The 16,185-nt window shown below is 36.2% G+C and overlaps 1 protein-coding gene, 1 long non-coding RNA gene and 1 pseudogene across 2 annotated transcripts; 2 read left to right on the plus strand and 1 right to left on the minus strand.

The window, feature by feature from the left end:
- Positions 1-401: 401 nt before the first annotated feature.
- Positions 402-4,365, minus strand: LOC147873742 (uncharacterized). The gene is made up of 4 exons (XM_087349633.1): positions 3,921-4,365; positions 3,166-3,276; positions 2,499-2,641; positions 402-1,744 (listed from the first exon to the last, which is right to left on the minus strand). Exons 1-4 carry the CDS (start codon positions 4,002-4,004, stop codon positions 1,591-1,593), a joined length of 492 nt encoding a protein of 163 aa, XP_087205759.1. The 5' UTR covers positions 4,005-4,365; the 3' UTR covers positions 402-1,590.
- LOC110840997 (uncharacterized) lies at positions 4,115-5,226 on the plus strand (annotated as a pseudogene).
- Positions 5,227-11,714: 6,488 nt separating this feature from the next.
- Positions 11,715-15,533, plus strand: LOC147873743 (uncharacterized). Its single transcript, XR_015535406.1, has 3 exons — positions 11,715-11,892; positions 12,062-12,142; positions 14,414-15,533. It is a non-coding gene; the product is annotated as an uncharacterized LOC147873743 (long non-coding RNA).
- Positions 15,534-16,185: the final 652 nt, after the last annotated feature.

Here is a 16,185-nt window from a genome sequence, read left to right on the forward strand (position 1 = left end):
TTCCACTTTTACGCTTTGAAGTGTTTCAAGACACTTCTCGAAATCGTCACCAGGATCGCTAGCCATTGACGTGACCCGACCTACAGTTCAAAATACTATGACTGCAGACATGCAGCCGTTGAGTTGGTGTAATGTCAGAGAGTAGAAATCTGCTTGCGGCAGTTGCTGTAGCTCGTCACTTCCGGTGTGCGTTGAGATTCTGATTGTCAGTTAATTTCAAAAGGTGTTTTACATCCAAAAACTCTCTGATTCACGAATATTCACTCTCACTAACACTATCACTTGTATTGTAGTTCATATCTATTCGAAACCCACCTGATATTGATCCGGAGAGAGGCCTCGATCGTCGATAACTACACTTTACCAGTCTGCGCACCGAATCATACACCCACGACGTGGCTTTCCAATATGGCTTACAGTCTACAAGGTGCCACGTTGTATGGGTCTTACGTTACTAAGAAGTACTCAAAGATTGATGTCATTCCTCCAGAGGTAAGTTTTGCACAACATTGCATATACAGATTATGATACAAATACCAAAGCATTCCAATGAATTCACACATCTCAGATGACAACCATTTTTGACATTGGAATTAGTATTAGTGAACACGAATGAGATGTTTGGGGGGAGTAACTCATTATTAATGAACCAGTTCACTTACAACACATTTCTGTAAAGCCCATTTCAATAAAAGGTCCACCAATTTCCAGTCTTCCAAGAGATTCCTCTTCAAATTATGTTGAGTCTTATTTACAATTCTCAGTCCAGATAACCACTCTTACGTCCACGTATTTTTTCTTTCAGATTAAGAGTCAGTACTTCATATTTTATATTATACACTGAGGAAAAGCAGTACTTTGAATTAACCAACTTCTATGTGTATCAGTTCAGCAACAGAAAGCAACTACTTTCTTAACAAATTTACACCTAACAATTTTAGTTACAAGATGATTGTTTTCTGGCAATATGCAATCTTGTAGAAATTGACCAACACTTGAGAGGTTCTTACTATCATCATCATCATCAGGGAGTTGAAGTATGTGTATCATTGTAGGTTTTATTCAACATTATTCTTTTGAACTTTGCCGTACATATGAATTCATTTGCAATTCAGTATATTTTGAATTGTTTCAGTTTATTGTTGGTAGCTTCGAATCTTCTTCGTTTGTCATCAACAGCGTTTTAATTTCAAAAACTCAATGCATTTTTAAGAAGACAAATGGAACATGGACAGTGTGTGATAAAGTGAGTTATATGTCAACAACATTGTTAAATATACATATCATATAAGCAAATATAAGAATTCAATTAAATTATTAAAGTGTATGCCAACAGCGAGGAGCCAATGACAGGCAATCACTGATAATACATACATATACAAAAAACAAACAAACAAAACTAAATATATAAATGAATATATATAATAGATCAATCAAACATTTCTTGTTTTGAATAAATAATTATTAATTATTAATAAGTAATTTTGCGCTTTTCCAAAGTCCCTCCATGTATGTACTGGGACTGCTTCCTTCCATACTTTACCATTCCATGCTACATAATCTGGGCTACTGAGAACATCATTAAATAATTTAATAACTGAATAAACAAAACAATACTTGTAGCAGTTTCTCCTGTACTTCTCCTTTCTTCTCATGGTCCATCATCTCTCGCTGTTCTGGGTATGTCTTTATTTTCAATTCCATCATCTGTTTCTCCTTCTGCAATCCCTCTTCTTCTGAAGTACTACAAAACATACCAATAATGTTTATCGTTATCAACCAACTTATATACAAGACAGTATCAAGTGTACATTTCACAATCGCTGCATTTGTGGAAAATAAATAAAAGGAAATCTTTTGGCATCCACGCTGAGTCACAGCCTTTCCACCATGCATATATTTTTGCCTTTTGTAGCTGAGCAGCTGAGGTAACAGCCCAGTTTCAGGCTGTACGTAATGCTGAATAACAAACCAGAGTCCATACTGAAGTCATCAAAAATATTTATTTGTAAGTAACAATTTGTTTAATCTTTGATGCTAGTCTTCTGGGTTGTAACACCATTTGGACTAGTAGGCATATACCAAAAAACATTATTACAACCCAGAAGATGAACACTGACACCTTCACTACTGTGAGGACCTTAAGACCTCAATTTACGTTTTAATCAATCGTTCCACGTTCAGTAAATAAATATTTAAATTTGAAATAGCAACATTCCATTATGGAAATGCTATAATTTAGTATACTTTTCTACCCACTGTGATAATTTCAACTACTGAAATATTAAGACATAATTGGAACCTGACGTTTATTAGGCACTTAGGATATGCAGACCATTTTCTAACAGAAGTGATGGGGGGGGGGGGGGGGGGGAGTTTAAAAACAGTATTGAATGGGAGTCACTATGGTTTACTTCATAAACTGTTGACATGTGAAAAGCACGGCAAAGTCTTAAGAGTGAAAAGTCAAAATATATGCTCAAGAAGTATGTACTTACACTTTCCCATCCACCCTTATTTTCTTATAGAAAATGTAGTTATAATAAATACTTTCGCCAAATGCAACATCATCGCCAAAACGTAATTCAGTTGGTGTATCTTTCTTCAGCCTCCGACCGTTCACATATGATCCAGCCTTACTCTGAAAGTAGATTTTTTTTTAGAATAATATTTATGAATTATTCATATTTGTGCATAATAATTCTATGATAAGCAGAAAATCTACCAAAATCAATTTTAATTAATATACTATTTATATTAAAATGTCTGTCTCCTGGGAAGTTGTGCCATGTGGTGTGGCAGAAGTTGACTGGTGTGAACATGCAGATTTTTGGACATGTTCAGCAAAGTCAGTGTCTCCCTTGAAAACACTTTCTCCATTCAGGAAAGGGTCTAGTGACTGTTATAATCTTAACTAAGTGTATCATTTCTGTATTTGCCTGTAATTGGCTATAAAATAATTCAATACAGGAAATGTTTGTTGATCTATTATATATTCATTAATATATTCAGTTTTGTTTGTTTGTTTTTTGTATATGTATGTATTATCAGTGATTGCCTGTCATTGGCTCCTCGCTGTTGGCATACACTTTAATAATTTAATTGAATTCTTATATTTGCTTATATGATATGTATATTTAACAATATTGTTGACATATAACTCACTTTATCACACACTGTCCATGTTCCATTTGTCTTCTTAAAAATGCATTGAGTTTTTGAAATTAAAACGCTGTTGATGACAAACGAAGAAGATTCGGAGCTACCAACAATAAACTGAAACAATTCAAAATATACTGCATTGCAAATGAATTCATATGTACAGCAAAGTTCAAAAGAATAATGTTGAATAAAACCTACAATGATACACATACTTCAACTCATCTGATGATGATGATGATAGTAAGAACCTCTCAAGTGTTGGTCAATTTCTACAAGATTGCATATTGCCAGAAAACAATCATCTTGTAACTAAAATTGTTAGGTGTAAATTTGTAAAGAAATTAGTTGCTTTCTGTTGCTGAACTGATACACATAGAAGTTGGTTAATTCAAAGTACTGCTTTTCCTCAGTGTATAATATAAAATATGAAGTACTGACTCTTAATCTGAAAGAAAAAATACGTGGACGTAAGAGTGGTTATCTGGACTGAGAATTGTAAATAAGACTCAACATAATTTGAAGAGGAATCTCTTGGAAGACTGGAAATTGGTGGACCTTTTATTGAAATGGGCTTTACAGAAATGTGTTGTAAGTGAACTGGTTCATTAATAATGAGTTACTCCCCCCAAACATCTCATTCGTGTTCACTAATACTAATTCCAATGTCAAAAATGGTTGTCATCTGAGATGTGTGAATTCATTGGAATGCTTTGGTATTTGTATCATAATCTGTATATGCAATGTTGTGCAAAACTTACCTCTGGAGGAATGACATCAATCTTTGAGTACTTCTTAGTAACGTAAGACCCATACAACGTGGCACCTTGTAGACTGTAAGCCATATTGGAAAGCCACGTCGTGGGTGTATGATTCGGTGCGCAGACTGGTAAAGTGTAGTTATCGACGATCGAGGCCTCTCTCCGGATCAATATCAGGTGGGTTTCGAATAGATATGAACTACAATACAAGTGATAGTGTTAGTGAGAGTGAATATTCGTGAATCAGAGAGTTTTTGGATGTAAAACACCTTTTGAAATTAACTGACAATCAGAATCTCAACGCACACCGGAAGTGACGAGCTACAGCAACTGCCGCAAGCAGATTTCTACTCTCTGACATTACACCAACTCAACGGCTGCATGTCTGCAGTCATAGTATTTTGAACTGTAGGTCGGGTCACGTCAATGGCTAGCGATCCTGGTGACGATTTCGAGAAGTGTCTTGAAACACTTCAAAGCGTAAAAGTGGAAAGATGAGAGGAGACCTGAAAGATGAGATGTTGCGTAGAGAGGGTACGCTGAGGCGGATATTCAATGCATTAAAAAATGACATAAAGTCATGGTCAAAGCTAAGAACAATCACAGCACAGAGAATATGAAATCCCTAATTAAACTGAAGGTCAATCCAACCGAAATCAAGGTAGGGGTAAGTTCCTTCAAAGCACTTAAAAATGGGAACATGCTCATTGAATCCAGCAACAAAAGATATGTGTAGGTAATATGCAACAGCATCAATGAAAAGTCCGGTAACGAACTCGAGGCAAATGGAGCAAAGTTGAGAAATCCCCGAATGATACTGTACAACGTTCCAGAAGTAATACACATAGACAGTATGAAACAATCAATAACTGAACAAAATCCATAATTGAGCCTAGAAGAAGAAGATGTTTTTCCAAAATTTTTATTTAAAGACAAGAAGGACAATTCAAACTTGGTTATTGAAGTTAATTCTGAAGCACGGAAGAAGATACTAGGAAAGAAACTTCAAATCAGATGAAACATGTGCAATATTCAGGATTATGTAAAGGTATACAGGTGTTTCAATTGCAATAAATATAACCACAGGGCGCAGGATTGTAAAGGGGACTTGACATGCCCACTTTGCACGGGAAAGCATTCTATGCGCGTTAGCAAAACAACAAGAGAACAGTTCAGATGCATCAACTGTCTTGGCCGAAACAAATACAACAAGAAGCCGGTAAATGAGAACCACTCAACGTTTGACAAAGACTGTAGTTGTTATAAGGCAATGTTAAGGAAGTATATCCTCAACACTGACTACTAAGATGGATACAAAATGCAACTCAATTAGTAATAATAATCAGTTAATATCATTGCGATGCATACAACTTAACTTGCAACAATCGCGAGCGGCCACAAACAATCTTGTCCAATTAATAAATGAACAATTGACAGACCTGATTTTCATGCAGGAGCCATATGTTATCAACAGCAAACTGGTGGGAATTCCTTCAAGTTTTATAACTTACACAGCGGGAAATGATAGGAAAAGGTCTGCTATAATTCAAAACAACAACAAAATTGACGCAATAATGATCAACCAGCTATCAGACGAGGACTGTGTGGTGGTGGAAGTGTGGGCTAATGAAATAAAATTGTATGCTGTAAGTATATATTTCGATATCAACAACGACATAGAAAGGGACATTAAAAAAATGGAATCAATACTGCATCATGCGAACGGAAGTGGATTGATAATTGCAGCAGATACAGATGCAAGAAGCACGGTATGGTTTGACTGTATAACGAATCAAAGAGGCGGAAAAGCTAGAAGAATTCATAACTACCAGCAATCTGTTTATTCAATTTAATTCAATCGACTTGACAATCTCCAATACTTCACTGCTTCGATTCTTTACCGAGTGGAAGAGTGGTGAGGAAGAGAGATGTGAAGATCACAAAATCATCTCCTTCAGAATAGCGGATAATATTACAAATAGAATACAAGGGGATTTGAAACCAGAACAGGACCAAAGCCTAAGATACATCGTAAAGGAGGAAAACTTTCCAGCATTTGATATAAATCTAGTCAAATATATCAAATCCACATTTAACTGCATAAATAATACAATGGGGGTGAGGACCATAGAAAAAGAACTCTGTGAAAAACTTAGGAATGAAAATGATATTGAAGATATGGTACAAGACTTTTTCAGTTGCATCAAATCTGCATGCAACACAGCATTTAGATTGAAATTGGCGAAGAAAGCGACCAAAGAAAGAACGGTCCCTTGGTGGACAGATGGGTTGACTATACTACGTAAGGAGGTAAATGCAATGAGAAGAAGATATGAAAGAACGATGAATAATGCAAATGGGAGGTGCCCGAATACTCTCAGAAGTATGTCACTCGTTATCCCATCCTCTCCAGGTGACTTTTTAGGATTAAATTTCTTGAGCACGGCTAGTATTTCTTCTTGGGTGAATCCTTTATCATTTACTTCATCCGGCGGTTCCTTCACTTGTTTTCTAATCTCTGAGTGGATTCGGGCACCTCCCATTATTAGTAACAGAACTATATAATTCATGCTTGACTAATGGATATTTTCCAAAAATGTGGAAAAAATCAATAATAATACCTATCATTAAACCAGGCAAAGAAAATAGTAAGGCAATGTCAAAATACAGAGCGATTAGTCTGCAAAATTTTGCTGGCAAATTGTTGGAGAAATTACTTATTGACAGAATCTTTCACCACATGTACACAAATAAGTTGATGAATAGTAATCAATATGGATTTACCCCTCAAGTTGGAACAATAGATGCAGTTTTGGCAGTTAAAAACTTAATTGAGAAAAATCTACACAAAAAGAACAGTGTTGTCCTAGTGAGTCTTGACGTAAGAGGAGCGTTCGACGCGGCCTGGTGGCCAAGTATCCTCCTTAATTTGAAAGAGCTTAGATGCCCAAAGAATCTGTATGAGTTAGCACAACATTATTTTAGCCACAGATCTGCAACATTCTCAGTCAAAACATACAGAGTTACGAAAGAGGTTGGCGAAGGTTGTCCGCAAGGCTCCTGCAGCGGACCTGGCTTCTCGAACATAATGTATAACTCACTCCTCAACCTGAACTTTTCAGAACACTCTCTGGTCATTGCATTTGCTGATGATTTAATAATTCTATCAAATGGTGCGAGCAATATGGAAGCAGAAAATTATGCCAATGCAGATGTTAAAAGAATAGAAATATGGGCAAGAAGTAACAAAGTACAATTTAATGATAGCAAGTCTATGACCATGCTGATTACAAAGAATAGGAAATCTGCGAATAAACAAATTAATATTTACATAAACTATTAACGAAATAAACAAGTCAACGAAATAAAATACTTGGGAATATATTTGAATAGCAAATTCAATTTCGACAAGCATATAGAGAGTATAACAGAAAAGATTATTCAACTTATATATATGCTGACGAGAGCAGCAAAGCTGCAGTGGGGTTTAGGCCATAAAGCTGACATATGGAGCTCCTGTTTGGGAAGTAAGCCTACAGAAAAAAGAAGAACATATATAAACTACAGAGAGCACAAAGGTTGATTAATATTAAAATAGCGAAAGCCTACAGAACACTATCATATGAAGCCTCATGCGTTGTTGCCGGGGTTAAACCTATCTGCATTGCTATCGAAGAAGCATTGCGGATATATAAAACTACACATGGACTGAAAGATGACTCTACTGAGTACGAAGCACCATTAAACAAGAAGGAATGGCCTCATCCTATGGAGAGAATAACTCTTGATGAAGTGAAATACTTCAATAAATACACTGTGGAAATTTATACAGATGAAAGTAAACACCAGGGAAGGGTGGGTGCTGCTGCTGTTATCTTCAAAAATGGAGAACTAATTCATAGCTTAAAAACCAAGTTATTGCTCAAACAATCAAACTGAGCAGATCAGAATTCTAGAGGCCTTGGATGCAGTAACAACTTTAAGGGAAATCAGCATTGAGAAAAGAATAGTAGCACTGTACACAGATAGTCAAGTTTCACTCAATATACTAAAAAACAACTTCAAACACGGCCTCATAATATACAAGATAAGAAATAGATTAAGGAATCTCGAGGATCAGAATTGGACTATTCATTTTGGGTGGATCAAACACACATCAGTATTTTCGGTAATGAAATGGCAGACAGATTAGCGAAGGCAGCAGCAACAGCAGAAAATGGTGGAATTATAGTATATGCAAAGAAGCCTAAAAGTACAATTATTAAAGAAACAAAGGAAGAAGGGGTTATAAAATGGCAAAATGAGTGGAACACCACTAATAAAGGAGCAGTGTGCAAAAAATTCTTTCCATCAGTGCGACAAAGAATGAAGCTTAATATTTAAATATGTCCCGAACTGACTGCAATAATGACTGGACATGGAAAAACAAAACATATCTACACAGGTGTAGAATCATTGATGACCCAACATGCTGATGTCTGAAAGCAGCACAAACAGTGGATCACCTCATCTATGACTGTGAGAAACTACAACAAACAAGGAGTAACCTAAGAGATGCAATAGTCAGGAATGGTGGCACATGGCCAGTGTTGCATGAAGCACTTGTTCACAAATATTTAAGGCATTTTAATAAATTCGTTAAATCTATTGATTATAATGCAGTTTAGCACAGGAACATGGGTGCAAATGGTGACAATGCATAATGATACTTACATCTTTATTACATTCCATGGATCCATAAGTTAGTCAGATGACAATAGGATGTAGAATAAGTCATAATAATACAATACATGTTATACAAATACAAGTCATACTATTATATAAATGTCACAAATATAAACAAATGGTTGACATAAATCAGAGATAAGTTACAAATAAATCCACCCATTATATACAATAGATAAATTACGACTTACTTGTAAACATTAGAAATTTATTGACAGAGTAAAAGGAGTGTGTAATTAAGTATCTTTTTAAATCTACTTTAAATTTTGCCTTTTTATTTACAAGACTTGTGAGACTTGATGGTAGACTGTTCAAAAATTTTGATCCCTGCATAATATGCACTCTTCTGAAAACATGAGAGGTTGGCAATTGGTCTGTGAAGCTGATTTTTATTCCTTGTGTTGACACTGTGTATAGCAGAATTAGTTTGAAAATGTTCTTGGTTATTTACAATAAAGTTTATTAATGAGAATATGTATTCACATGGAAGAGCTAAGATTTCTAATCTCTTAAACTGACTACTACATGAATTCCTAGTTTTGACACCAGCCATTAATCTAACAATTTTCAGATTTCTGTCTTCTGGGTTGTTGCGTTGTGTAGTCTGTTAACCAACGTTTCAGAGGTCATACTGCCTCCGTCATCAGGGCGATGAATATCGACCAGACTACACAGCGCAACAACCCAGAAGACAGAAATCTTTATATTCACCGCTGTGAAAACCTCAAATCTTACCTAACAATTTTCTTTTGTAAAGTGAATATCATTTTACTGTTTCATGAATTTCCCCCAAAAATTATTCCATATTTCATTAAAGAGTGAAACTAGGCAAAATGTACTGATCTGAGTGCGTCAGTGTTGATAGTACTGATGTGTAATCTGTTAACGTGATATTTATTAATGCATGTAATATTGCAATCTTGTAATGGGGCATGCTGAATAAATGTAAATAAAGAAAAACAAAAAAACGGCACCTTGTAGTTTGACCATTCTTTTGAACTTTACGCAACGTATTTTGAAAACCAAATACATATATGTAAAATCTGTTTCGAGGTAAGACATTACATACTAAACGCATGCCACCTTTACATCCTATTAACATACATTACCACCAACACAAGCAGTATTAAGATATTGCCCGTTACCAATGGCGGGAAAATTCAAAGTGGTACGAAACACGTTAGTATTAGAATGTGCAACAAATGAGCATATAATAATTACAATCCTCACTTAAATTTGCATAATTTATGAAAGCTGCCACACGTTGAGAGGGTTGTTTTCATTGGCACTGAATACTACAGTTAATCCACTGAAACATCTCTTCGGGAATTCACTTATAATCATAATTTATACGACCCACGAACAAAATTCCTATTGCGGGGAGCAGAGTAACCGTACGAAACCAAAAGAACCTGTGTTTGTTAGCGCATAGATGAGTAAATGGACAGACACGCCTTCTGTGGTGTTGTGAGGACGATTTGGGCGCGCTGAACCATGGTGCATTCGAGATAATATTAATCTATGTGCCATGGTGTCATGTTTTGTCTGGATTATGCAGTCATGGCGCGTGCTGTGTACCCAATAGCCATATTTTATTCATTTTCTTACATCAGTAGGTCATACACCTACCGAGACATCACATCAAAACTTCTACCAATTTATTTTCACCAAACGCCCTGTAGTCTGGCAGAAGTCCTTGCTGCTTCCATTGTCAGAGCGATCGCCCTGAACTACTTACTACCAGACTCCTGGCTATTGGGACTTGTAGTCTGGAATAAGGTTACTGAAATTCAAGAGGTGCTTACTGCTTTCATCTTCAGGACTATTGATCATTGCCATTATGATGGAGACAGAAAGAGCTTTTACAACGTCGGCGAATTTCTACAACCCTCTGTGATAATCTTAATCTCACATAATTCTTATCTGCCCAAATTTGAATGGTAACGACGTCAGAACATTATTCACAGAGGATCAGACCATCTGTTTATTCTATCACATAGAGTAAACAGAGGCACACATAAAATCAACTGTATGTAGAATGCCTGATTGTCAAGACCAGGCTTTGTATTTGTTGCGATCTCTCGAAAAACGATTTATATATGACGTATATTGCATTGCATTGTACAGCACAGATTATTGACAGTTTCACGGAGAGATGACGAACGTTTGCTCAGGATGTGATGTTACAAGATTTTTTTTTGCACATTTTATGTTTGATAAATTTAATGCGCGTCTGTAGTTCGTATGGAAATTTGAGTGATAAGTTGTTTTGAGTTTTGGGCAAGGAAGAATGGCAGGATAATAGCCCTCTGTGCTGTTGCGAATATTAGAATGTTGAACACGAAAGAAGTCACATTTTAAGTTGTTGCTGTAACAGCTAGGACTTGGATGAGAACTTTGAAAGATTATAATTTATATTTATTGTGCTGAGATAAATATGTTGTCATGTTCAGACATATACTTGCAATCGTTACAGGTGTATTTTAATAAGAATCAAAAGTGACAGTTCAGGTTAGGCATTACATCATAAATTTAAATTTTAGTAGAAAATGCTATTGTAACCCATGAAAGAAGAACACCTAGATTTTCAATTTGCCTTTATATTCCGCTTTGTTTTAAGGCCATTTGTGGTTGTATTGAATGTACCGTAGAGTGAAGAATGTTTGTGTTATATTCGGTACTTCCATACTAATTAACAAAATATAAATGTGTATTTAGATTGCGATATGAAACATTTAGATTCATCTAGGTGTTTTACACACTCTATTATGAGCAAAGAACACCTTATGGGCCAGTCCGTGTTCATCTGTCTTGTTTCCCCGTGGAACTAGCATTCCACATGATCCGGGGTCAGTATCAGAAAACTTTGCAATGATGGAAACCAATATCATTGGTAGAACACATTGTTGTATCAATGTAACCGATTTTAATTGTAACTGTAATTGTTGGATCATAATAATAACCTGATATCACAGTACAACAGTGACTTTGAACATCATTGTTGCACTTGTAATCCCTTTCAAGTAACGTGATGTACAAGTCCTGATTTGAGCTGTGGTGTTCAACAAAGCAACTTGCTGACATTGCTACACACTATGTGGCTTGAAGAACACCTTTTGAAATTTTATTACTCTCCAAAGAATATGTCTTTCTAAGAATCGTAGTATTTGGTGCAGAGACAAAATTTGTCCTGTTTGGCACATTAGCCATTAATGTCTGGTGAATCTGTACAAGGTGTATTTTAAAGGTTAGATAAATTTAATTTTGGAATATTTGTGACTGTAAACAGAGCAATTTACAGTGCAATCTTCTTTTCGTATTTTTTAAATTTTTGTGGACTGTGTTTGCAACTTTGGAATAGTTTAGAAGCTTTCCTTTAGTGGTAATTTTTCCCTCAGCTAAATTTTTGTCCTCAGGGCACTTCTTGATTAGAATGTGGTCACTTGGATTCATCTTTCATCTTTGAGAATATCCAGAAATCAGCAGGGCTAAGTAAGGTGAGTAAGGTAAATTAAGTTGCACTATCCTTCTTTGTCAATGAGAAACTCCTTCAAGGTTAAAGTATACAGTTGTGTCAGAAGTTTATACTAGTACTTCATGATTTAATTTCTGAGGTCTTTTCCAGTCAAAAATGTCATTCAAACATGGGTTCAATTCTCAGTGGTTATGGAGGTATTGATATAAATTCAAGATGATTTAAACAAATATAAAATATGATTGCACTTGTACTTAGGCATAACGGGGCACCTCCACATTTCAGCTGATACATGATGTACCTGAACGAGTAGTTCCCTTTCTGATGGATTGGCTATCATGGTCACTTGACCTCACTCTGCTAAATTTCAATGTGTGGAGTTAAATGAAAAATATGGTCTGTGAATGCAAAGCAAACAGGAGGGAGTGTGTATCAAAATTTGATGCTGAAAGAAGCGTGAATGTCCCTGATGTTTCCTCTTGAGGTTCAGATCATCCCATGTTTAAAATATCCGCAGCTCTGAAGCCATTGAGATCAGACCCATGTCCATGTGACGTTTCTGACTGGGAATAAGATATTGAATTATTGACATGAGGTCACTGGACGCACTGTAAGCAAATTAACAGTCTTAACTACACAACTACTTCATATGACCTTTAGAATGCATATTATTATCAAGGCAAGTTGAGATAATATGTGACAAAATTGCCAGCTTCAGTTGAGAAAACGTTTACAGTTACGAATGACCGGAACATACTATTACAATTCACCTTACGTGTGTCAAAAATATACAGAAATATAATCTATATTGTGTTGGTATAATCTTATCTTCTCCTCTCTATTTCTTCTTCTCGCATGTTATCTCTTCTCTTCAGTTATGCTTTCTCTGCTTCTGCTCTTCTAATTTATACACTTCTTTTCTCTTCTCTTCTGATATGTTCAGTGCTCAACATATTTACCCCTCTCCCCTTGTCTCGTAATATCCTATCCTAACCTAAGCTAGGTTACCTGCTTGGCTTGAGGTAGTGTTTGGTTAGTTTGGGTTATGTTGAGATACGTTACGTTGTGATGGTTTAATTTGGGTAAGGTTAAGTTGTATTAGCTTTGGTTGGATTTGGTTTGGGTAAGTTAGTTTGTGTCGCTTTCATAGCTTCGTTTCCAAAGTCATCTGGACACTAACTTGGTGCCTCGTAAAGTCTTTACAATGTTCGGTGCAGGGACGTTAAACGTCGCGACGCGTGAAGTCGACTTCATAACGTGACAAGGACATCATGGCACCATCTCGGCACTCCACAAATGTGACTCAAGACCTTAGACTAACACTGGATTCCATTCTGTGAAATTGACGCCAGACGTTGCGACGTCTAACATCGCGACGCCCTCTAGTGACGCCAAATTTACAGCAAATGTCTTCACACGACACTGAACACGAAACTACAAAACGGACGCGAGCGTCGCGTCGCCATCATAAGACCATGGGAATGTAACTCAAGCACTTGGGACATAATTAACAGCGACTTTAGAAAATCCACCCCCGTCGTCGCGACGCCTTACCTAACACAACCTAACCTAACCCAACCCAACCCAACTCAACTCAACCTACACTATCATCAATTCTCATTTACGCTCTTCCTCTCTTCTCTCATCCCTTGTTCTCTTAAACTGTCTTCTCCTGTCTCTGATCTATCTATCTTTCTTTCTCTTCTCTTTTACTTTTCCCCATCTCTTCTCATCTCCTCTCGTCTCCACGTCTATCACCTGTATTGTAATTAACGCATGAGAAACTTGGGCGGTTGCCGCCGCTGACAGTGTATGTATTGTCCGTGTAAGGTAAAAAATAAATTTTATATTGACTTTTGAAACCGCTCCATTCTTTTGTGTATACTCTGTATGTTATGAATGTTACTGTTGACTTTGCAGGAATATTTGTTAACTTTCTATTTTAAATCACTTCCAGCTTCTGAGTCACTCCATGAAGCTGAGTCCTTGCAAAGCTGATAGTTGCTCAGCTATTGAAGTTGTTCATATTTTATTCTTCATCTTATGTTTCAAATTGGAATGACAATGAATTAAATACCAGATATGCATTCCAGAGCATTTCCTTCTACATTAAATCATTTCAGAACATACCGTATTAATACATAAAACTTATTTCAGATTACCGTAGGATACAAAGGAACAGATATGGTAACAAAATTTTAGAAGCAATTCCACATCTTTTCTCAGGAGGAGAGAAACTAAATTTCACTAAAATCTTCCAGACATCTAAGACAATGCATGTTTCTGACTGCAGGTACTCATACGTTGCCTTTCTTCAAGGACCTCTTGCCACAGGTTCTTCATCTCAACCGTTTGATTTCCAACCATGAGTTTATAATATTATCCATGACACTGGACCTAACTTGAGATGTGATACATGTTCGACAGATGGGGCAGTTGTTCAACTCTTTCATCCATTTTACAATGCAAGAGTGGCAGAAAGTGTGAGTGCAGTTCAGTGTTGTCGGCTGTGAAAATAAATTATTTGATATTGTAAAGATTATATTATTAAGTGATGATAGGATATATATGGTTCTTGACCAATTGTTCAGTAACACAGTATTTCAATTAAATTTCATACTTACAAATTACTACATACATTCATCACATAGCTAAAAGTACACTCTCATCATTTCCTGCTGAGAATTAACCAGGGCCCAGATTTTTGGATACACTGGTGACATGGGAAGTGTCTTCCTTTCAAGTATACCCCAGTATTTCGTGGTCAAATCATCACTGGCAATACATGTCACTTCATACCAATACTGAAGACAGCATCAGCGGAGAGGAAGAACATCTTCCATGATAATTAAGGTCGAGGCCACACAGTTTGCTTGGAACGTGTTGCTGAGGACACTTTGGGAGATACAGGGGCATTTTCCTCGAGTTCCTGGACAATGGAGCAACAGTACACGCAGACAAATAAGCACATCTCACAAAACCCAAAGAAAGGCCTCAAGAGGAAATGTCCTAGTTCGCTTACAAAGAAAATTATCCTTCTCCACAACAATGCCCACTTCATGTAGCGAGCATCACGCTGCAACTCCTACAATAAGTTCATTGTTAATGTCTTGTCCCCATCCATCATACAGACCAGAACGTGCGCCTAGAGAATTCTGCTTCGATTTATTCTCAGTGGGAATCAGAGAGGTGGTACATCGCTAGGATGTCTCAATTTCTCTGGTAATTACATAGTAAAATATAGTGATTGTCCGTTGTCCTTTTAAGAGCTGAAAACGTGTAATATGACAACACAATATTTCGGCTTGTAACTTAAATAATATTAATCGGATAAAAGTGCTACTTTAAACCAATGAATATCTAACCCTAATATACATGTTTAAAATAATTGGAAATATTTCCCCTCTACTTTATGAAACACCATTTCTGAAAGTTTTTGTACGACCTGTAATGTACGGGTGAACTATAGTTTTGATTTTTTGCGTTCTGAGCCTTGTGCCACTAAATGCTGTTTGTATTTTAACGTTTGTAGATAATTTTGAAAATATAACAATGTTCAAGGTACATGGTGCTTGATTACCTTAATTGAATAGTGTTTTTAATATAAAAATATATATGATAAGACGTCATCAAACAACCAACAAAACTCAAGTCTGTCTGTAAAATACATTGCATCGTTTATATTCATACATACCTTTGTTGCTACGATATTCTCCGACATACTATGTGGTCAATGCGCCCCGATGTGCGTTGATTCAGAATTGTGTGCTTTTCAGATCTGAAAACGCGTAATATGATAACACACTATTTCTGACTGTAACTTAAATAATAATAATCGGACAAAAGCTCAATTTAAACCAATGAGTATATAACCCTAATGTACATGTTTATAATGCATTCAAATATTTCCCTTCAACTTTATGAAACACAATTTCAGACAGTTTTTGTACGACCTGTAATGTATGGGTGGTTTATCGTTTTGATTTTTTGCGTTCTGCCACTAAATGCTGTTTGTATTTTAACGTTTGTAGGTAATTTTGAAAAGATAACTATGTTCGAGGTACA

Source organism: Zootermopsis nevadensis, unplaced genomic scaffold, assembly GCF_977971745.1.
Source record: "Zootermopsis nevadensis isolate Lab colony 2312 unplaced genomic scaffold, Znev_1.0 Znev_ptg000016l, whole genome shotgun sequence".
Taxonomy (NCBI): Eukaryota; Metazoa; Arthropoda; class Insecta; order Blattodea; family Termopsidae; genus Zootermopsis; species Zootermopsis nevadensis.

Bases quoted from the DNA above. Each gene is read 5' to 3' on its own strand.
- LOC147873742 (XM_087349633.1), bottom strand. From the start codon at position 4,004: ATGGCTTACAGTCTACAAGGTGCCACGTTGTATGGGTCTTACGTTACT. The intron at 3,277-3,920 runs GTAAGTTTTGCA...GAATTGTTTCAG, and splicing joins TTGATGTCATTCCTCCAGAG to TTTATTGTTGGTAGCTCCGA. The intron at 2,642-3,165 runs GTGAGTTATATG...ATCTACTTTCAG, and splicing joins CATGGACAGTGTGTGATAAA to AGTAAGGCTGGATCATATGT.